The sequence below is a fragment of the Octopus sinensis genome, linkage group LG11 (genome assembly GCF_006345805.1).
Source record: "Octopus sinensis linkage group LG11, ASM634580v1, whole genome shotgun sequence".
Classification (NCBI taxonomy): Eukaryota; Metazoa; Mollusca; class Cephalopoda; order Octopoda; family Octopodidae; genus Octopus; species Octopus sinensis.
In genome coordinates, this window is record NC_043007.1 from 41623351 (window position 1) to 41648492 (window position 25142).

Sequence of the window (25142 nt, forward strand, 5' to 3'; positions counted from 1 at the left end):
TCATCTGAGAAACAAAGTTAAATTTCTTCAAATTTCCAAATTTTGATAAAAGAATAGACACACTGGAGTAATATAGTCCTAGATGGCCTTAGAATGAGGAGAAGGTCATGACTGGAATGCATTTGACCATAAGTCTACTGGATTTGTGTTGAGCTGGACTAAACAACGACAACAGTTTCAAGAGATCGTTCTTCAGAACTTCTAAGTTCTGAATCCATTCTGCTAACATCATTCAAAAATTTGCCACTATATTTCAAAATTTAATCAATATTTTGTTCATGAAATCTCAATAAAAAAATATTTACTTCATCAAAATGCAAACTTTTAAAACACTTGAAACCCATCCTACCCTACAGTATAATTTAAATAATGAAAAGGCAGGAAATTATATAGAATAAGCAAAAAATTTTAAAAATTAAATAAAAAACAAAATGTACTTTTTCCAAAGCAAGTCATGGGATATCAGATATGTTTGGAGTGGCTGAGAGAAATTCCTCAAACGACATTGGTGTCACATTAGTAAAAGAGAGAGTGTGTGTGTGTGTGTGTTTGCGTACGTGCGTGTGTGCATGTCTGTTGTTTTTTTTATGTTCAATTAAAATAAAAACAATTTTATATCAAACTGAAGGATGACTCAATACTTTTTGTTAATACATATTTATTATTCTTTAATAAGAATGGTGTTGACAGTGACTTCAAAGTTTCAGCCTGCTTAGCTTTCATTGATGAATGTTAACCAAGCTAAAATCTCAAAGTCACTGTCAAGAGTATTCTTGCTAAAGGATGATATATATATATATATATATATATATATATATACACACACTATATTAAATCTCTGAGCGAGCTGTAAACAGTGGCAATATGGAATCATAACATGTAATTGCCAAACAAGTGTGGTGTCCTATACAGGACAGTGCTACTGGTGTTTATAGTCCCCTAACCACCCATCACTTTTGTAACCTCTATTAATTCGTTTAGCGTCCACTTTCCATGCTAGCATGGGTTGGACAAATTATATATATATATCTCTATATAAACGGCAGTTTGTCTGTCTGTGTGTCTGTCAGGTTGTACCCTCACCCTGACCACGGCTTTCAACCGATTCTGATGAAACTTGACACACACATAGCCCAATGTCATAATTCAAAACTAACGCAGCGAAAATTTTGAAAAGTTCCTCCAGTTCTGAAAAAGATCAATAAATTCGACATGGGGTCGAGAATCTAAGCTTTTTATATGCAACACATTTTCTGTCTCGGGGACACAACTCAACCTTTTTATCGCCCAAAGGGACAGCTAGGAACATCGTATATACAGAAGTATTCGAGTGAAGAGAAGACATTGCAACCTACACATGTGCCTTCGTTCCCTAGAGGGAAAGGACTAGATTGGGATTAGTCGTTGCCTACTAGGGGCTCTTACATACCCGGGCAATGCCAGGCTATGCTGCTAGTATATATATATATATATATATATATATATATATATATATAGAGAGAGAGAGAGAGAGAGAGAGAGAGAGAGAGAGAGGCACAGGTGTGACTGTGTGATAAGAAGATTGCTTCCCAACCTCATAGATCTGTGTTCTGTTCCACAGAGTGGCACATTGGCCAAATGTCTTCTATTAGAGCCCCAGGTCAACCAAAGCATTGTGAGTGGATTTGGTAGACACAAACTAAAAGAACATCATGTGTGTGTGTGTATGTGTGCTTGCATATGTGTGTATGCATGAGTGTGTGTCTGTGCTTGTGTTCCACTACAGCTTGACAACAAGTGTTGGGTTTTTTACGTCCCTGTAACTTAGTGGTTCAGCAAAAAGACATTGATAGAATAAGTAACAGGCTTTATAAAATAATAAATAATAGGGTCAATCCATTTGACTAAAGCCCTGAACTGCAGTGCCCCAGCATGATTGCAGTCTAATTTACTAAAGCAAAAGGTGGAAAGATCATTCATTCATTCATTCATTCATACAAAAGCTACAGATTTGGAAAGACAGACAGACAGGTCATCATTGTTTTAACATTCACTAATTCATGCTTGTATGAGTCAGGCAATATTCATTGAGGTAGATTTTCTAAGGCTGGATGCCTTCCCCTCACCTGTTTCCAAGCAAGGTAATATTTCCCTATAGCCATGGAAACAAACATCAGTTATTCATTTTCACATCTGTTTTTCTATGCTAACATGGGTCAGATGAATACATTATTGAGGCATTGTTTTAAAGTCAGTGCTCTTCTTGTTGCTATACCCTTACCTGTTTTCCAAATAAGAGATGTCTTATTTTATTGCCTTTGAAAGTACAGAGCCAGGAGATGATTTGTTATCATATGAAATGACAACAATGTCACTACTTATATCTCAGCAATTTTTGGATGAACGCAAGTGTTGACAGACAGATAGACACATACTCTCGCTCTCTCTCTCTCTCTCTCTCTCATGCACACACACACACACACATATGTGAATGCTCATATGATAGGTTCTTTCAGTTTCTGACCACTAAATCCACTAAAGTAGAAAGTACTCATCCAATGTTGTGCAGTGGAACTGAACCTGAAACTATGTGGTTGGGAAGCAAACTTCTAAACCACACCACCATATCTGCACCTAAAATATACACATATAAGTACATGATGTAGCATTTACACAGGTACACTTGACACACATCATACCAATATTGGAAAATCTGATACTTCATTCCCATCACAAGACACCATATTTGTCAACATCCTATAGCAAGAATTAAATCACATCTTTGAACAAGACGGTTGATTCATTCTCTCATTCATTCACTCTCTCTCTCTCTCTCTCTCTCTCTCTCTCTCTCTACCTTGCGTACTTATTCAAAAAGGCTTAGTTGGGGTTCTAATTTCATATTGGGAATCAAATATACAATACACAAAGAACTAAATTATATGGAAACACTTATATTGCCTTTTATAGGTATCAATCTACCAAGCACTTGTGTTTAGACATTTTGGAGTGGTATGACACCAAACAGTCTCTCATATGATTCATTTCATTGTCGATTCCATTTCACTTTTCTCCCACCATTGTTTGCTTTAAGCAGTCAAGATGTCCAATATCCTGGTATCATTCATCAACATCATTATTTAATATTCATTTTCCCCAGCTTGCATGGGTCAGATGGAACTTGTAGAGTCAAATTTTCTTCAGCTGGGTGCCCTTTCTGTCACCAGCCCTCACTAGTTTCCAAGTAATATTTCCCCATGACCAGACATGAAACTGAACATTATTATCTGTATGACTGTGATACCTCTTTACAACCATCACATGGTTCAAGATAAAAGGAACATACAAACACATTCATTATATATAAATATATATATATATATATATTGGTGCTCTGCTAGTGCTGGTGCCACTTAAAAAGCATCCAGTCCACACTGTAAAGTGATTGGCATTTGGAAGGGCATCCAGCTGTAAAAACCTTGCCATAACAAACACAGATGTATAGTGCAGCTCCTGTCGAACCATCCAACCAATGCCAGCATTCAGGGAGGACATTAAACGACAAAGACAGACAGACAATATGTGAGAACTGGGTATGCTCAATATAGAAAATATATAGTAATGCTCAAAAGGATTTAAACTTAAACTCTGAATTCTTCTTTATCTAGAGCAAGGACCACACCATCAAGAATAGCTTTAAGAAAAATCTAAATCAAGCTGATATGGAGGTAGTAAAGGGAATAAACACAGTGAGGCTTGACATAGATATATTTATATGCAGCATAAAATATACAGAATAAAAGTACAGAATAGAATATGAAGAAAATACATAATTTCTTAACTTGACAACTGTTTCAGGAAGCGTAGAGTTGCATAATAATCTTAATAATCATAATTTGCAGATGAAACATGCAAATAATTATGGTTATGTAACTGGTAATCAGTCACATGAAGATATTGCATTATGTCTGGCTCCCTTCATCAAGAGGAGATTGGTAAATGCAATTTATACAGTAGGGTTAGCAAATATAAATGGTTAAAGAGGAGAGGAAACAGAACAAGTTCAAGGCTGAGGGAAAGAGGAGAATGGTTAACTTCTAAAACATGTGGAGAAATGAAGAAGAATAAAACTAGAAAAAGCAGAGACAAGGGGAGAAGATAAATATGAAACCAGTGTAGTGCAAGGTAATGTCACAAGTGGTAAAGATAGTGTTAAGCAGACCATAAATCATTTAAGAATATCAACTGACCAAACAAAGAGGCAGGAAATGATGAGCATTGAGGTGTAAGAGTAGCAGAGAAGGAAAATATGTTGAAAGAAAGAGAATATGCTACAAGGAGAGGGATAATTGATACTTGGATAAATAGAAAAGAGATTCAGCAACAAGTAGGAGAAACTATGAAAACTTTACAGAGAACAACTGTAGAATAAAATTCATGTTTACATGAGAAGATTACATCAGAAAACCTATCGAGTAATGTGGTATTATAATGGCATAGAATAGCAAGCAATTCTCTGTAACAAATTGCAAACACAATGGTTAGCATTGTATGGGGTACTCTTACAAACTATGGACAGGACAAGGTAAAGGGAATGTCCAGGGAGTGACTGGTTACATACCCATAACTTTCTGCACATTTCATCTGTAAATTATACTTATAACAATTATGTAGATCTGGGCGTTCTAAAACAGTTGCTGAGTTAAGAAATTACATATTTTGTTCTATTTCTTATTCTGTACAGTTAGTGCTCCATGTAAATATATTCATATGAAGCCAGTGTTTGTATCCATTACTATATATATATATATATATATATAGATAGAGAGAGAGAGAGAGAGTAAGGGGGAGATAGAGAGTGAGAGAGAAAGGGGAGAAAGAGAGATACATCAATTGAGCTTCTTTCAGTTTCCATGAACTAAATCTGATCAGGCCCACACCCAGGCCAGGTTCCTTAACTACCCTGACTATGATATAGCGCATCAGATGGAGGTTGTCATGGATGCTCCGGCCTGGCATGGTGCACGTGTGTGCCTTGTCAACCAGTTTCTTGATGACAAGCGCCAACATCTTGGCTAACACCTTGGCCAAAATTTTCAAGTTTGCGTTGAGCAGAGTGATGGGCCTAAAGTTTACTATGTTCCCTTTGTTTGGATCTTTCTTCAGCAGTGTTACAGCTCTTCTGCTTACAAAACTGAGGATGTTCCCATTTTGCTGCCAGTTGCAGTACAGTGCTGCCAAGATGTCTCCAAACAATTCTGGCATACAACTGTAAAGCTGATAGAGTAGACCATCCAAACCCGGTGATTTGTGCCTCGAGCATTCGGCCATTACGTCCTGCACTTCTGCCGTCGTGATGGCACCTTCACACCACCCTGCCTCTCTTGTCAAGAGTCGTGGCAGGCTGTGTAGGTAGGTACTGAAGTCCACCATGTTTGCTCACCCACTACTCATCCTGAACAGTCAGGCAAAATGCTGTTAAAAGGCCTCACACATTTTACTTAGTTCGAGTAATTCGTGCCCCAGTTCATCTACCAGAGACCAAATGATGGCTTTGTTGTGCCTCTGCTACCCAGGCCTCTCATGCAGCTCCAATATCTTCATTCCTTAGAGCACGCATCCTAGCTCTGACAACACACCCTTCGTGTTTGGCATTGAAGTGTTGGTCGAGGGCCAATCTCACCACCAAAACGTCAGATACAATGCCACTTCTAATTGCTTCTTCTAGCTTCTTAACTAGGTCACCCTCTACTCTGTTTCTACCTATGGCTAGTGTTTTGCAATACCTAATCGCTTCTGCTTTTATTGCTCTCTTGAGTGCAAACCACCATTTGTTGTTGATGATGGCTTCTGTCAAAGCCCTCTTTACTAACATTCTAATCCAGTCTCTAAAAACCTTTCTCAATGGGAAAGATGCATTTAGTTTCCAGTACCCGGGACCCTGCCTATGTGTCTTACCTAAGTCTAGCGTACATGTCACAAGTTTATGATCTGTGTAGCTATGTGGAATTGTGGACACCCTACGCTATCTCTATCTATTGTCCTACACAGTATCCTATCTAGATATGATCTCAATGACCTGATGCGGTTGCTCCATGTCCACATTGGCGCATTCAGGTGGTCGAGTTGGTACTTGTCAGACAGTTGAAAGCGTCTGAGCAGGTCTCTGAGGCATTTGTATCCCTGTCTATTCCTATGTCTACCCACGTAGTCTACATGTGTGTTCAAGGTAGCATTCCAATCCCTCATTAAAAGTAAGGGATGAGATGTTCCTAGGAATACTTCTTGACGTTGAAAGAAATCCAGTTGACCTGTTAAAGATGGTGCATTGACTGATACGGGTCAAAAAGCGTACTCATTGCGGTCATCAACATTTCGGACGACCAGTCTACTCTCCAGGTCTACAAATATTGTCTTTCCTTCGAGATCCAGACTCTTGCGAATAAGTACCGTGGTGCCACTACCACTGATTCTGGGCAGACAGGGAGAAAAATAAATGTTAAACTGTCCGCCAAACATGGACTTTAGGGCCTGCGGATTATGGAGTCTGGTCTCACTTATGGCTATGATTTCTAACTTGTGTGACTTTATGTCATTTAAGAAGTACCCTTGTTTCCCTGGTACCAGTCAATATCCATAGGATGACAGCTGTTTCACAGCCAACATCAGGCAAAAATAAATTATAACTGCATTCATCTGTAAACTGAATAATAGTACTATGCAATTTATAGCATACAGACTAGTGCAGACATGTTAAAATTTATTATACACTAAAATAAATGTTTGCATAATGTTGGCTGTGAAATGGCTGTCACCCTATAGATATCAACTGATGAAATAAATATATTTCATACCTCCTAACATTTTTTTATGTTCTTTATATTATTTACACAATTTATTATTTAGTCTCATGATAGGAAATTCGTGTTAAACAGTTTTGTGTTAAAAACATTAAAAAGGTAGAAAGATAATTTAACATTCATCAGACATGGCTGATAACAAGAGTACAGCTTAGCTTCTTTAGCAATGGAGGTCTGAAAATAGTACATCCAATTTACAGGTTTCAGAGATGCTGGAAAAAAATTAAACCAGAATGACGGTACATGTATATAAGAAGAAAATAACATTTTATGTTGAAGATACTTAAAAAAAAAAAAGTAAGAACCAATTCTTACTGTTAGGATGGAACTGACCACTTAGCCAAAATATGTGATCATGAGTACAATAGGAGAATATCTCGCTTTTAGGGTTCAGTAGCATTTCTAGGTGGAACAAATACTTCATGATAATCCTTTTCTCTGCCAAACAAAATAGCACCTCATCCTACTGTTGCCATTTGCTCTGCACTTTCCAGTAATCTACTTAAATTTTATATTGTGCAGTAAAAGAGACTCCACAACTCCATGTTCCTATTCACTTGCCAGCATCTTTACAGGGTGAGTAACATAAGTGAGAGAGTAAATGATAATGATAAGTAGAATGTGGAACAGAGGGCTGAGTATTAGGGGTGGCTGAGTATTAGGGGTACTTGCGGTGCTGCCTCAAGGCATGGTCACACTAGGCTGTTGTCAAAGGACCTCAGAGGTTGGGATGTGAAGGGGAGGGGGGCATTTCTGACTTATATATGTTGTTGCTTGCTGCCAATAAAAAAACTACTATGGGACTCAGTGCATGTCTTATAATGCTGAGTGCCTATAATGACCCTAGGAAATCAGTATTCTGAGATAGGTTTGTGTTTTCAAGGCAACATAACTCAGAGGATAGGTTGAAGACATAAAATAACATAACCCAGGGAATAGAGCAATGACAGAAACCCAGGATATGTAGGAGAAAAAAATAGGAAAGATTAAAATGAGAGACAAAATGAAACAGAGTTATGACAGTGAAGGGAGAGGGTGTTGGCACAGGTAGTATCCTGTGTCTTTGAGTAAGTCATTTCATTTCATGTTGCTTCAGTCTACTCAGTTGAAATCAATACCATCTGAGTGCTGGCACTGTTTTCTCTCACCTTCTGAGATGTTCTGTTGGGGCAATGGTGGGAGGACTGAGAGGGTGGATATGTCTGGTTGCAAATAGATAGACACCAAAAACAATTAATGAAAGCAGAGTACACGCTACCATGTCAAACTTCTATACTTCATTGCGAGTATACATACACACACACACACACGTGTGTGTGTATGTGATGGAAATGGAAGTTTGTATGTACAGTGTTGCAGAGCAGATAATGACAGGCAGGTTGGCAAAATGGAATTTTCCAAAGAGAAAAGGTAATAATATATATTTCAGACCATACAGCATTTCATACCACAACAGGTCATTAACTAACAAGGTGAAAATACAGAAGTTGTGTGTGTGTGTGTGTGTGTGTGTGTGTGTGTGTGTGTGTGTGTGTGCGTGTGTGTGTGTGTGCGTGCGTGCGTGCGTGTGTGTGTGTGTGTGTGTGTGTGTGTGTGTGTGTGTGTGTGCGTGTGTGCGTGCAAAAGTCTGCGTCCCTGTTACTTCATGTGAGATTCTTAATGGTAATGTCAGCTGATAGGCAACTGAAAGCTCATTGTAGTAGCAGTAATGGCACTTGCACTTGTGGAAATTCATCAAAGCCTTCCACAACTTCAGTAGATCTTCTCATTCACAAACATTTATAATTTATAAGTATGTATGTACACACACATACACACTTCCTACAGTTTCTTATTTCTTTATTGCCCACAAGGGGCTAAACATAGAAAGGACAAACAAGGACAGTCAAAGGGATTAAGTCAATTACATCAGCCTCAGTGCACAACTGGTACTTAATTTATCGACCCCGAAAGGATGAAAGGCAAAGTCGAGCTCAGCAGAATTTGAACTCAGAATGTAACGGCAGATGAAATACCGCTAAGTATTTCACCCGGCGTGCTAACATTTCTGCCAGCTCACCGCCAGTTTCTGTCTACCAAATTCACTTACAAGGCATTGGTTGATTGGGAGCTTTAGTAGAGTGGGACTGAGATATTTGCCATCCATGGGTGGTTTTCCCCACTTCTCAATACATCCCCCTTAAAGCTTCTATTTGTTGAGCCCCAATTTCACCTCTTCAGCACCCTTTCCTTAATTATTCACCCCAATCATTCATTCCTGTCACTCATCTCTATCACCCAGTCTCTCTATCACTCATATTTGTCAAACATCTCCCCTTGATTTACACTTTCCATTCATTGTTCCTCCAGTTCACTGCACCATGCAACCCATCTAGTCAGAAATAAATATGAAATCTTGTAGATCCTTTCATCTCCCTTACACTCACCCACTGCCTATATAAAGAAGGATATTACTAAACCTCTGCATACCCTACCACTGATTTCTCTTACCACCCTGTCCATCCTAGCTGATTCTTCCTTTCAGATGCATATGTATAAGAAATAGGATCAAATATGTTCATATCAAGTTCACCTGTCATTCTTTGTGTTACCAGCCATCACTCTCTCTTACTATTGCCCTTCTCATTTGTCATCCATCACTCAATCTTTCTTTCACCCCAGCAAAACATACAGTTTCCATTACTGCCACTCTTCCATCACTCTATCCTCTCACCCAAATTGCTGTTTCTACCATCACACACTTGTTCCTTTCTCTCACTTACCCTGACTCATCTGTGTGTGTGTGTTTCTCTCAATCATTTCTATTCATTTCGTGGCCAAACTGGCTTAAATGAAGTGACATCATAGGGTCAAGAAGGCTCTTTAGCTTTGTCAATGGCATAAAATCCCTTCTATGATAAGCCTCACAATGATAAAATGCACCCAGGTATACTCAAACCTAGAAACCATGCAAATATTGGAATGTATGAGTGAGATACATACTCTGACCTGCTAAGGAGGACAGAGACCATTAGGAGGAAGAGATCAAATGAGAATCAGTAAACAATTCACATTTGCTATGGCAATGCATGATCACATACATCTTGAACAACAAATTAGGCAATAAGCTAATTGGGCTCATCAGTGTCCTCTCCACCCACACACACATACTATCCATAATGTAGTTTCAATGTGGTGCCCTTCAACCACCACCTATTTGGTCCAATAAAAGATAGTTTCCAATGACAATGCTTTGAAGACAGGTGGTTGTGAAGAAGGGCACAACTGTACACATCTAAAATTTTTTTTCTAAGAAGATACAAGGTTTGGGTTCAAGGATGGCATAAATGCAATACTATGTTGAGTAGTACTATTGTATAGAGTTTCTCTACTAACATGTGCAATTTTAATCACCTATGTCATCATCTTCATTATCATTTAACCCTTTCGTTACCAACCCAGCTGAAACCAGCTCTGGCTCTGAGTACAAATGTCTTGTTTTCATAAGTTTTGAATTAAAATCTTTCACCAAACCTTAGTCACAATTTATGCTCCTAACACTAGCTTAATGATAACTAAGTTATTTTACTAAATTCTTTGTTTATATTTAAAGTAATTGAGAGAAACACAGAGCATCTCAAAATAAATACAGTAACGTAAGGGTTAATGTCCATTTTCCATGATGGCATGGGGTTGGACGGTTTGACAGGAGCTGGCCAGCAGACCAATTAATTGTCTGTTTTGGCATGGTTTCTACAGCTGGATGCCAACCACTTTACAGAATGTGCTTTTTACATGCTACTGGCACAGGTGCACCTATGTGTCACCAGTACAAGTGTATTTTACATGGCACTGGCACAAGTGCACTTTTTGTGGAACAGGCATGAGTGCATTTTGCGTGGTACCACCAAAGCTGACTTTCACATCCCTTATTCATGAGTATGTGTGTGTGGGGGGGGGGTGTAATGTTTTATTGAAACAAATAAAAAAAAATCTCGCAAACTGTTACTCAGTTTCACATAACTGATTATCAAACAGAAGTTAATTCATGGAACAATTCAATGGTTTATAAATGGTGCAGTGACAATTATTTGTCAATTAAATCAGCAAATAAACATTTAAATCTGATTGAACAAGGGGTTATGACATTCAAAAATATAACAGAATCTGTTGACTATTACAATTGATTATTGTCAATATCATCAACTTCATTTAACATCCATTTTACATGTTGGGATGGGTTAGATGGTTTTACTAGAGTAGGTAAGCCAGAGAACTGCACCAGACACCAATCATCTGTTATGGTTTGGTTTCTATGATTGGATGCCTTTTCTAATACCAACCATTTTACAGAGTGTACTGGGTTTCTTTTATGTGTCACAGACATTGGTGCTTTTATGAGTCACACGCATGGATGCCTTTATGTGTAACTGGCTACAACCAGGATTTCACTTAGTTTGATGAGTCTTCTCAAGCACAGCAAATTGCCAGAAGTTTCAGTCACTTGTCACCACTTCCATGCGGTTAGACTCAACAACTGAACATCATATTTCACCACCTTGTCCCACATCTTCCTGGATCTACCTCTTCCTCAAGTCCCTTCCACAAGTAGAGATATAAACAATAAAAACAAGTAAACTTGAATGAAACTAAATAACATAATTTGCATATACTCTTGGTCATAAAAACAACTGTAGCAAAGAATAAAAAGTTCTAGTTAGAAATTAAGAATTTAAAGAAAAACATGAAATATAAAAACAAGAAGAGCATCCAACCATTGAAAATCTGCTACAATAAACTTCATTTGGTTTATGCAAGCATGGAATAGTGAGCATTAAATGATGATCACACACACACACACAATTATATATATGTTACACAGTAGTCACACATCTTTTATATCTTCAGTAGAACACAAGTTTGAGGTAGAAACGAAGAGACATAGTAGTGGATTAAATTAACCCCAATATTTTGACTGGTACTTTATATTTTCAACCCTGCCACCCACCTGCCTGAGAGAATGAAAGACAAAGTTGACATCTGGGGATTTGAACTTGGAATATAGAAGGGTGTAAATATACACCGCAAAAATTATCTGTTACTTTACCACTTCTGTCACCCAGCATCATGACTGAGGCAGTTTGGGAGGTGATACCCCAACCACCATCACCACCACTGAAAGCAAAAGATGCTGTGCATCCATAATGTATATTATTGGAGCATTATTAGATTTACAACCACAGAGTTGGGTTGGTACCCTACCATAGAGATTAATAGTATAACAGGTGAATATAATAACTTACCGCTTTTCAGATTTGCCATGACGATCAATATAGTAGATTTCATTCATATTTGGTATATATGTTTGTTACTTTTGCAAAAGATATATGGTATATGTAGATATATGTCTATATATATGTATTGAGGTTATATATATATGTGAATGTTTATAGTTATGTAAACGAATGCATTGTATATATTATATATATAACTATATGATTGTACATATAAATAAATATATATGTATTTTGAATGTCCTTATATTTATATTTATTTATATATACATATGTATGTATTTATAGTTATGTATATAGATACATTATTTATTCATTATATATATAAATCTATATGTGTGTGCCTATAAGCATTCAAGAATGTATGTGGCTTCAGTGTCTATATACCTCTTAATATATGTATGAAATGTATATATATGTATTGATGTTTATAGTTATGTATATGAACACATTGTAGATATTGTATATAAAACTGTATAAGAGTGCCTAAAAATGTATGTATACAGTAATGTGTGCATGTGGGCGTTTGTTGAGTGTCTACGTGGAAATGGGTTTACATGTAAGTATGTATGAAAAGATGTATGATATATGTGTGTATATGTATGTACATATATATATAGTATTAAAGAATGGTAGAATGACTCCTCAAGGAGAAAAAAAAAGACAGTTTTAGACAGCAAAAATTCTTTAGAATAAAGACATCTTTTACAAGTAAAGAATATATTCCATCTGTTTCAGAAATATCATTGAAATATTTGCTGTATCAATGAACTTCCAAGAATGCATCCATGGCAATCTATCCAAATATTTCATCGGAAATCTCCAAATCACACACAGGAAACTGGTAAAAGTTCGACACTAAGTGTTTGATGTCAGTGGTGGTGGTGGTAGTGGTGATGATTTGGTGTGGTGCTATTGTTATTATTATTTGTGGTGTGGTTGTAGTGATGTGGTGGGGTTAGTAGTGGTGTGGTGGTGTTGTTGTTGATGGTGGTGTGGTGCTCTTGGTGGTGGTGATGGTGGTGGTGAGTTTGTAATCCAATAGAAAGCAGTTATTTGTTTTCTTATTCTTTCTGATAAAGAAAGGTTTGCTCAATGCTATTGTTTGCACTCAAATTACTTGACTATCCAAAGTGAGAGAGAGAGAGTAAGTTAAATTATGTGTGTGAATGTGTGTATGGGTGTAAATGTGTGTATATGGATGTGAGTGCATGTATATGAAAGTGAGTATGTGAAGGCATGTCTGAGTGTGTGAGCATGAGTGGGTATATATGGGTATGTGAATGTATGTGTCTGTGTTTGTATGTGTGTGTGTGTGTGTGTGTGTGTGTGTGTATGTGCATAAGTAAATGCCCACACTTGTGTATGTGTGTATGTGGTTTGCTGGTTTAGTGATCAACTGAAACGAAAACCACAGCAACAACAAATACTTAGATAACAACTACAACAATTAACACCACAGTAAAAACTTCCACCACCACTACAACCGTCAAGATCCCCAACAACTACAAAAATAAAGCAAATCTATAATGACAAGAGTAACAATCACGACAACAGCAACAACGAACCAACAGCAGTACCACCACCACCACCACCACCATAACAACAATGTCCAAAAATGTTGGTGTTGCTTTAGGTTATCATTAATGGTCAGTAGCAACTTGGTGTGATGGCCATGATTAATCTTCCCCCACCCCACTATTTACCATTCATCCCCTACTGCATTACCCACCATCTGTCTCCTCTTCCTTGAGGAATTACTCACCTTTCATTTGTGTGGCTGTCTGTGGAGAGTTGGCAGCATAACCTGCTGTACTACATAATGTAAAAGCATACCACATTCTACCAAGTACACATACATGCATAACAAATACATACATATGTACATGCACACTCACTCACACTCACACACACATACACACATACACACAAACACAAGTAAAGTAAGTACTGACTTGAGTCCTAGGACTCATCGGTCTGGTCACCCAGTTTTCATGGCATATAAGTATAAATGACCAAGATCACAACATTCTCTTTGAATGGCATTCCAGTCTACCACAGGGTTACTCATTTGAAGCTGAGTAGAGTAGGGCAGTATGAATGAAGTGTTTTGCTCAAGAACACACATACACATACTGGGGACCAAAACCACAATCTTATGATCATGATTATAATATCCTAACCACTAGGTTTTATGTTTTCCTTCCTTCCTACATTTATACATACATGCAAACATGCTCCTAATACTGCACATATACCCCACATGCATGCAAAAATACTCAGTTAATGTTGAAATTCCAATGATGGAGCCTTGGATCTAGGTTAGAAACCAGCTCATTCTCTGCTGGCAAGAAATCTTGAAATAAACTAAATAACACACACACACACACATATGTATGATGACTGCAACTGGATTTTAAGTAACACTGTGGTTCGATTGTTACTCCAAACATGATCAACACAGATGTGGCTTTTCACTTCTTCTTCCTCTGTTTATTTTCCAAGACCATACAACACAACCACATGAAAACCACCGTACATTACATTGTATATAAATGGTTATGACAACAACGGTCGCAGTCGATCTGGTCAACAGAACAGCCTGCTTGTGAAAACAACATACAAGTGTCTGAGCACTCCACTGACACATATACTCTTCATGTAGTTCTCAGAGAGATGCAACATGACACAATGTGGCAAGGCTGACCCTCTGAAATTCAGATACTGCTCATTTTTGCCAGATGAGTGGACTGGAGCAATGTGAAATAAAGTGTCTTGCTCGAACACACAATACACAGCTGGGAATTGAACTCAAGACCTTACAATCATGAGCCAAATGCCCTTAACCACTAGGCCACATGCCTTCATACTGTAATGTGTAAATAAAGAATAAAAATTTTGAAAAATGGCAATGTATTGTAGGTTTTAATGATGGTTGTTTGGCAAACAAAAATGACAAAAAACTGTCTTCATAAAGTATGCAAAGCACATCTTTTTGAAATCTATTGTTTACAGACACAGTATACTAACCTACACTAAACCACTTCACCCCATACTACACTGCAACACACTAAAATACATCACATGAGGTAATAGCATTTAAAATCTCCCTCAAATCACCCCAAATAAATGGATCTTGGCAAGAATTTCCAAACATAAATTTTTTTCTAGTTGTTCTATCAACTGCACTACCAGGCTCTTTGAATTAACATGTACATGGCTGAGTATTCCACAGACATATGTACCTATTTCTTTACTACCCACAAGGACAAACAAGGGCAGACAAACGGATTAAGTTGATTATATCGACTCCAGTGCGTAACTGGTACTTAATTTATCGACCCCGAAAGGATGAAAGGCAAAGTCAACCTCGGCGGAATTTGAACTCAGAACATAACGGCAAACGAAATACCGCTAAGCACTTCGCCTAGTGTGCTAACGTTTCTGCCAGCTCGCCACCTTTCCATAGACATATGTACCTATAACATAATACTCAGGCAAAGATAACATGAGAAAGTTTGAAATAAGATTGAACTTTTGAACTACATGTACAATCCATCCAGCGAACTTCTCTATAGTTTCTGTTTACCAAAATTCACTGACAAGTTTGGAGTCAATTTGGAGCTACTGTAAAAGGCACTTGACCAAGAGGCCACAGTGGGAGTGAGCCCAAGACCTTGTGATTGAATGGCTAAGAAGCTAACATGTGTCTAGATACAGCATGTTATCTTCTTGACCAGTGCTGGTGCCATGAAAAAAGCACCCAATACATTCTGTGAAATGGTTGGTGCTAGAAAGAGCATCCGACTGTTGAAACCATGCCAAGGCAGACACTGGAACTCAGCACAACCCACTGGTTCATCAGTACATGTTGAATTGCCCAACCCATACCAGCATGCAAAGGAGACATTAAGTGATGATAATGATGATGATGTGTGTGTGTGTGTGTGTGTGTGTGTGTGTGTGTGTGTGTGTGTGTGTGTATTACAGGTACAGCCTAACAGGAATTCACACAGTTTTTGCCTACCAAATTTCATTCACAAGTCTTGTGTTGATATGAGGGTCTGTGGTAGAAGATACTCGTCCAAGGTGTCAAGTAGTGTGATTAAACAAACCCAAGACCTTACGATTGAAAAATGAATTTGTTAACCTTTCAGCCAAGTCTGTTTCTACATTAAACCACTACAGAATCGCCTACACACTATACCTTTTACGTCATTATTCTACACATTACATCATGCCACAACACAGTACAGTGCTTCATATACTACACTCTATGACACCCATACTTCATCCCAGTGCCATACTGCACTATTATCCATACTATGAAAGAACCTCCAATACCAGACCTGCAAGAAATAGAAACTAAGTCACCCTCAAATTATAAATTAGGAAAGAGACAATAAATAATGTAGGCCTAATAAACTATATCTGGAAAAAATAATTGGAATTGTCATAGATGGGACTACTTTTTTATGTAGGTTTGATTAATCAAATATAATTTGGGACTAAACAAAAATAACAACACACCTTTTCTCACATTATACAGAAACCACTCAAAGTTAATAGCCTGGAAATTAAAAAAAGCTATATAACTAGGGTGTAACTCAGTAATCTTGATGATGCCCAGAATTTGACCTGGTTATGACAAATAAGCAATGTATATACTGAACTGGCACTTCGTTAGTTATAATGACAAGGGTTCCAGTTGATCCGATTAATGGAACAGCCTGCTTGTGAAATTAATGTACAAGTGGCTGAGTACTCCACAGACACATGTACCCTTAACATAGTTCTCAGGGAGGTTCAGCGTGACACAGAGTGTGACAAAGCTAGCCCTTTGAAATACAGGTACTACTCACTTTTGCCAGCTGAGTGGACTGGAGCAATGGGAAATAAAGTGTCTTGTTCAAGGATGCAATGCATTGCCAGGAATTGAACTCATGATCTTGCAATCATGAGCTGAATACCCTAACCGCTAAGCCACATACCTTCACAATAAGTAATACTCTTTTACTCTTTTACTTGTTTCAGTCATGTGACTGTGGCCATGCTGGAGCACTGCCTTTAGTCGATCAAATTGACCCCAGGACTTATTCTTTGTAAGCCTAGTACTTATTTTATCTGTCTCTTTTGCCGAACCGCTAAGTTATGGGGATGTAAACACAGACACGCACATACATATATATATACACACACAAATATACGACAGGCTTCTTACAGTTTCTGCCTACCAAATCCACTCACAAGGGTTTGGTCGGCCCGAGGCTATAGCAGAAGACACTTACCCAAGGTGCCACGCAGTGGGACTGAACCCGGAATCATGTGGTTCGTAAGCAAGCTACTTAGCACACAGCCACTCCTACGCCTAGATCAATATATTTTATTTTAGTCTACAAGGGAAGCAGGGAGAGTTATTGGAAGAATTATGAGAGTATCAGACTAAAATACCTTGCAATATTTGCTGCAGCTCATTTTCTTTTCAATATACACATCCTGCTTAGGTCAAGTTTATCTTCCATTGCTCTGGGCTCAATAAAATAAAGTATAAGTCAAATACTGGAGTCAATATAATTGACTGTTGCTATCTTCCTCTTTCTTTTACCAAAATATTTTTGACTTTATGCCTACACTAGCAGTATCGCCCGGTGTTGCTCAGGTTTGTTTCAACCCTTTAGAATTGGAATTTTTGAAAAGTAAAAATTTTGCATTATGTAGCTTGTTATTCTCTTTAAGTGAACATTTTTCTGGCTGAAATACACTGAAAAATGGCAACACAGCAGTCAAAATATTGTAAAAAATAGGGATTTTCATAGAAAAAAAGCACCTTTTTGATGTAAATAACTTTTGATCTTAACATGGTCCGATTTGAATTTTATTTTCTACGGAATGAAGAGCAAACCTTCTTCTATCATACTCTCAATTTTGGTCAACTTGCGCCACAGGGTCTCAGAGGAGATAGTGTTAGTTGAAGGCTACCAAACTGCCACACACAGACAACTTCAGCTTTATATATAGAGATTTGGAACAAATATTTCAGCACAATCTGGTGTAAAAATTAATTTGATGAAATTTGGGCTACATAAAATGTTTGTGTTACTTGCAGTTTTCTTTCAGATTTTGCTGTACCATGTCATATTTTTCTGAGAGGAGGCCTGTCTCTCCTAAGTCTTGTTGGTTTTAAATTGTCGTTGGTGATTTTCTAATGTTGTCTTTTGATCTGTTTAGCATGGGATTCTCTACCAAGAGCTTGCACCCTGTGGTACTGCCGTTAGAGTTAGTGAGGCACATAAGTAACCACATCAAAACAAGGACTGGAACATGTAGTGGGAGGGATATCACTTAAAAGCTATTTCTTTAAAAAAAAAAAAAATATTTCTAAAATCCTTCTTCTAGAATTTTCTTTCAGAGATACAAATTGGATCTCAATCACAATAATATTACTTCCCCTGCCAATTTCAGTAGCTAGGCCTTGCCCTTTCACCTTTTGCTTATTAATTACAAAAGATTTACCAACAAGGAATGAGATAATTATGTAATCAGTGACAATTAAGTCAGACAAAACTAACATTAAATGTACTGTCATATGGGAAGGGCAATCATTACCCACCCACATATGCACACACACACACACACATATATATATATATATATATGTTCATCCATCTAAACACACACATACAAACATATGTACGTAAAAACAAACATACATACATGCATACACAAATACACACACACACATGCATACACAAACACACACACACATGCATACACAAACACACAGAAATACAGACATATATACACATACACATACATTCAAACAAGTACACAAATAGACATACATACTTAAAAACAAACACATATACACAAGCACACACATACAGATGTAGATATACATACACATGTACAATACAAATACACATACATATTCACACACACACATGTCATTATCCACATACAACCTGCAGCTTTGAAACAATAAGTCAAGTTCCACAGTTCAGTTCCTCTCATCACCACCACCACCACCACCACCATATCTGGATGTGTCATGTTATATACACTCCATATCATTCACCTTCACATTCATTAACCACCAAAACACCCTGAGCCAAAGAAAGAATTTCTAAGTGGTTGCACGACCTGCTAGAAATAACAACCAAGTACTCCTCAAATCACACCCTTCAATAAGTGCAAGTCACATTACCTAATATAGTTCTACATAAACATAAAATAAACCAGTTGCAGAAATGACCGCTCCCACTTTTCTTTTTTTTACTTATTGTGTCTGGAGAGAGGGGATAGATCCCCTAACCCTTGCAATCCCTCCACAACTAGTGAGACTGACGATGTGAATGTTCTGTTTAAACTGCTGCAAGTCAGCATCCACAGGAAAGGCTTGAACTGAGAGGAGATTCCAGAAGGTCAATGTTCTGGAGAAGAAGGATTGGAAATTATTTTTTTTACTTGTTTCAGTCATTAGATTGTGGCCATACTGAGGACTTTCTATTTCTTATTCTACTATATGTATGTATGTATGTATGTATGTATGTATGTATGTATGTATGTATGTATGTAGTATGTATGTATGTATGTATGTATGTGTGTATGTATGTGTGTATGTATGTGTGTATGTGTGTATGTATGTATGTATGTATGTATGTATGTGTGTGTGTATGTGTGTATGTATGTATGTATGTATGTAACACACACATACACACATGACAGGCTTCCTTCAGTTTCTGTCTACCAAATCCACTCAAAAGGCTTTGATCAGCTGAAGGCTTATAGTAGAAGACCCTTGCCCAAGGTACCACACAGTGGGACAATTTGGAAGTTCCAGTTGTTGGAAAGCAAGTTTCTTATCACATAGCTATGCAACACTTAGCCATACCATTTTTCTTTTAATGCTGTCAAACAAGTTGGAATTGCCTCCTTTGAGGATGCTCTTGAATTCTCTGTTTATGGAATCAATATAGGCCCCAGCGTGTTTGCGTCATGGGCTACTCAACCCAAAGAAAATTCTAAATGAGCCCCACCTGCAAGGTCATGCACTGTTTATCTTGATATAAGGTCACCAAGTTGCACACATATGGTTGTGATGCATGTACCTGGTGTACTCTTAGACATGTAGTCACGATGAGTATATTGGGCTTCCTGTATTTGTATCTGAGTGTCACTTCAATGGCATGTATTGCTCTCTCACTGAATAATAATAATTTCAAATTTTGGTACAAGGCCAGTAATTTCAGAGGAAGGAATAAGTCAATTATATCAGCTTCAGTACTCAACAGGTACTTATTTTTTTGACTCCAAAAGGTTGAAAGGCAATGTTTTTTTCAGGAAGCTATCAAGACAGTACTGCAGCCAACACACAGACATCTGAAACAGCATTTAAAGGAAAAACCATTCCACTGATTGATATGTAGACATTCACCAATTCCATCCAATATGTAATCCATAGATATGCTGTATCCACTCTTCGTCAATTCTACTGCTACTATAATGGTCTCTGCTCTTTGTAGCAAACCAGTCTTGTATCATTTCCATTCAGGTATTCATGACTCACACATTTGTCCACTCTCATTGCCTATGTTGTGTCCATCTATTCTCAACAAAAGCGGAATTTGAACTCGATACATAAGGACAGATGGAATGTCGCTAAGCATTCTAACGATTTTGCCAGCTCAGTGCTTTAATAATAACAACATCAATCCTTTCTTCTATAAGCACAAGGCCTGACATTTTTAAGCAGTGGGGGCTAGTAGATTACATTATGCCAGTACTTGACTGGTACTTATTTTACTGATCCAAAAGGAAAAGAGCAAAATCAACTTTGGCAGAATTTGAACTCAGAATGTAAAAAAACCAGAAAAATTTGGCGTGATGTGCTAATGATTCTGCCAGCTCACTACCATGATAATAATAATAATGATTTCAAATTCTTGGCACAAGGCCAGCAAGTTCAAAGGAGGGGTATAGTCGATTACGTCAACCCTAATGTTCAATTGGTTCAATTGGTACTTTGTTTATTGACCTTAAAAGGGTGAAAGGCAAAGTCGATCTTGGTGGAATTTGAACTCAGAATGTAAAGATAGAAACATTTCTAAGCTTTTTCTCCAGTGTGCTAATGCTTCAGCCAGTTTACCACCATAATAATCATAATAATAATGTTATTATCATTATCATCCTGACTGACAAAGGGAAACCCATCCTTTCAATGTGCCAAAATCCATGAACTGAATGGTTAAATTCATTCTCTGACCTTTCCAATAAAAATAGACATTACATAATCTTAAAGAATGTCACTAACATTGACACTCTTCTAATATTCATAGTAGTGTGTCATAATAGGATGAGTCGGCAATCAAAGTAATTATTTGTGTCATTTATAAAATATTTTATTTGGAGAATAAAAAACGTTCAAACATATTACAGGAGGAGAAATGGGAAATTATGAGTTCCAGGATTTCCTCCAAAGAAAATTGGTTTAACCCTTAACCTGTCCTGTTAATATATTTCCCTGAGATTTATCCATCATATATGATACATATTACCAATTTCTTTCCAGCCACCAGAGCAACTTGGAACTTATGAAAAGACAGCTTTATATCACTCAGAATGAATGAATCAATGGTTAAATAAATATCTGAAAACAAGTATGGGCATTTGGAACAAACTTATGAAAATGCATTGGACAGGCAATGGGTTGAGCAAAATGCTGTGGTATTTTGTTCTGGTTGTTTACATTCCAAGTTCAGTTCTCACCAAACTTAATTTTCTTTTCCCCATCCTTCTGAAGTAGATAAAATATTGTTATGAATCAAGGTTGATTTTAGGGACTATATCCTCCCCAATAAATTGTGACTGCATCATTGTCAGAAACACCAAATCAATTTCTCAGACTGATATTGCATTTAAAGAAGGTTATGAGGTGATGGTCACTGTTTGGTGGTTGGCAAGTGGAAGTGTCCACTACTATGTCTCAAATCTTATAGAAACCAAAACAGCAGAGAAATATTAGTTTCAAATTTTGGCACAACACCAGCAATTTCAGGGCAGGGGATAAGTTGTTTATATTAACCCCAGTGCTGAAAGGCAAGTTGACCTTGGCAGGTGGAATTTGAACTAAGAAAGTGAAGACAGATGAAATGCTGCTAAGCATTTTGTCCAGCATACTAATGATTCAGCCAGCTCACCACCTTACACAGGAAATAAGCAAAATGCACCAAAATCTGCAAAATTTATGTCCAGCATTGGCCTTCAGTATGACAAAACTATGTCCTGCTAATGACAAAAGAGAAATTCAACTGGTTATGAAACCACTACAACCAGCTTACTTGACAAGACATCCCTGCACACATTTATCATTCCTCCAACCAGCTTGATAGCTTCCTGAAAAAAAGCTTTACAACAATCAAGCTACAGCTCAAAATACCATCAAAGAATTCTTCATTTCCAAGACTCCAAAATGTTTCCAGAATAGAATTATTTCTTGTTCATAGAATATGTAGACCCTAATGAATATTTTGATTAATTCAGGCCTTGTGCCATTATATCAGAAACAATTATTTTGATTAATAAAATTTTTTTCAGCCGAGATGTATTGCTTCAAGGTTAAATGTTTAAAACCTATAAATATTTTTGACCCACCTGACATTAGTGCTTCACAGTAAAGAGAGGGAAGTAGGGAGATGCTAACACTCTTAATATGTTAAGTTATCGCATATTGTAACTCTCAAAGCAAATTCTGCTCTACAAAAACTGACCCTTTCTTCTCCAAACCAGAAAATATTTCAGCTCCCAACAATTGCCAACAGTCTACAAAGCTCAGAGTTGCACCCAAAATGGAGTGCTACACCGAGATCTATGACAGTACTGCAGCCAACACACAGACATCTGAAACAGCATTCAAAGGAAAAACCATTCCACTGATTGATATGTAGACATTCACCAATTCCATCCAATATATAATCCATAGATATGCTGTATCCACTCTTCGTCAATTCTACTGCTACTATAATGGTCTCTGCTCTTTGTAGCAAACCAGTCTTGTATCATTTCCATTCAGGTATTCATGACTCACACATTTGTCCACTCTCATTGCCTATGTTGTGTCCATCTATACTCAACAAAAGCTCCTGTCCCCAGTCCTTTCACTCAGAACATAGAACCTCAGGAATTTTTACCCAAGACAAATACTTCAATGTGAATGTATTCGAGAAAGGTATTAATGTCAACAATCTTATTAGTGTTAGTTTTTTTATGTTGCATGTGAATGCCATAAGAGCACAACACAATCCAGCTTGTTCTTTCAGACAAAGCCCAGAAACCGAAAACACAGACACATGCAAATGCACACAACCTACCATCAGTCTAGACCAGTGCCCCACAACCTTTTTCAATTTGCAATACACTTATATTCTTTTCAAAATTTGGTGGCACATCTGAACTAAAAATATAACAAAGTATTGGGAAAAGATTATATTCAGGTTACACTGTGGCACACTTAGCATTGTCTCGTGGCACAGCACACCAGTGTGCTACAGCATACCGGTTGGCCGTCCAAGAATTTGGACCTGGAGATCTCCATTTCCAGCGACTTTGAGGGCCACCTCCCAGTGGTGTCGGGCATCAACAAAGAGCCCTCGACTACAACAAGACGACCAAAGTTGTTTTTTTTCCAAGGTCTGGGGTCTCCTGTCCCTAAGCCCTAGACCATCACTTAATCACCCTTACCCATCTTGTTACTTAACAACAACAACAGCATACCTGTTGTGGAGCAGTGATGTAGACTAGTGGCTCTCAACCAGTGTCCAAATGGCCCTTGGAGGTCCATATAAGATTTTGTTGTTAAAATTTATCTGCAATAAATTGGTTATACTTTTACAATACACAAAATACTTTAATAATTTTTTTTCTTTTATTACAATTCCTTGTTATGTAATTATTTTTTAAGCATCAAATGACTAGGAGAGTCCATCTGAGTAAAATAGGAATCAAAGGGGGTTCCACAGGTAAAAATGGTAAAAATGAACTCGACAGAATGACACACACATATACATACACAGCATGTGAAACACAGAGAAACACATGCAATTGCAGAGAGATACACACAACCTACTCTCAACACATATACACACATACACGTACAACCATGTCAGCACGGTAAATAGATGTTAAATGGTGATAAATACACACAGCTTTCTATCATACACATATGCAAACATGCACACATGCACAGCACACCATCATACATAAACACAGACATGTACATATACTTAATACAAAAACACTCGCACACACATAACAAGGGTCACACACACACAGCTGATACATACACATACATACACATGCATACACACATGTATACATACACATGCACAAATACATACATACATACTGAGAGAGAGAGAGACATGTAAACAAAGGTACAAGAATGCAACAATCGCCCAACCCCACAACACATAAAGTATGGATGAGGACAAATAAGGTAACTTACCTAAGTTGAATTTACCTGTGTTGTCAAACACTGACTTGTTGACATCAGGTGCTGAACATTGACAGTTTCTGAAATATGTGAAACATACATTTGATTTAGATATGGTATATGTGGCAGTGTTGGTGGTTGTGATTGTGACAATGATGATAGTTGTGGTGGTGATTGTGATGATGATGGTGATTTTTGTGGTGATGGTAGTGATTGTTGTGGTGGCGGTGGTGACTTGTGGTGGTGGCGGTGGTGACTGTTGTGGTGGTGGTGGTGACTGTTGTGATGGTGGCGGTGGTGACTTGTGGTGGTGGCGGTGGTGACTTGTGGTGGTGGCGGTGGTGACTTGTGATGGTGGCGGTGGTGACTGTTGTGGTTGTTGTAGTGGTGATATAGTGCTGATGGTGTGATTGTGTTAGTGGCAACGACAGTGGTGATGATTGTGGCAGAAGTTGTGACAGTGGTAGTGGTGGCGCCTGTGATTACAACAGTGGTAGTGGTGGTGGTGGTGGATTGTAGAAATGGCTGTTTCAGTTTTGTCAT

At 37.7% G+C, this 25142-nt stretch overlaps 1 protein-coding gene across 2 annotated transcripts in view; it reads right to left on the reverse strand.

Annotated features, from left to right (window-relative positions):
* Nucleotides 1-25142, reverse strand: part of LOC115217548 — a 129915-nt gene that overhangs the window by 83011 nt on the left and 21762 nt on the right. The window contains exon 2 of one of the 2 annotated variants that reach the window (XM_029787277.2): nt 24612-24679. Coding sequence is in view for 1 of the 2 variants with exons in the window: in XM_029787276.2 (XP_029643136.1) it covers nt 12122-12168 (47 nt within the window). In the remaining variant the exon portion in view is untranslated. Of the gene's footprint in view, nt 1-12121; nt 12248-24611; nt 24680-25142 lie in introns of those variants that run through there. The other variant, XM_029787276.2, reaches the window with a different exon arrangement.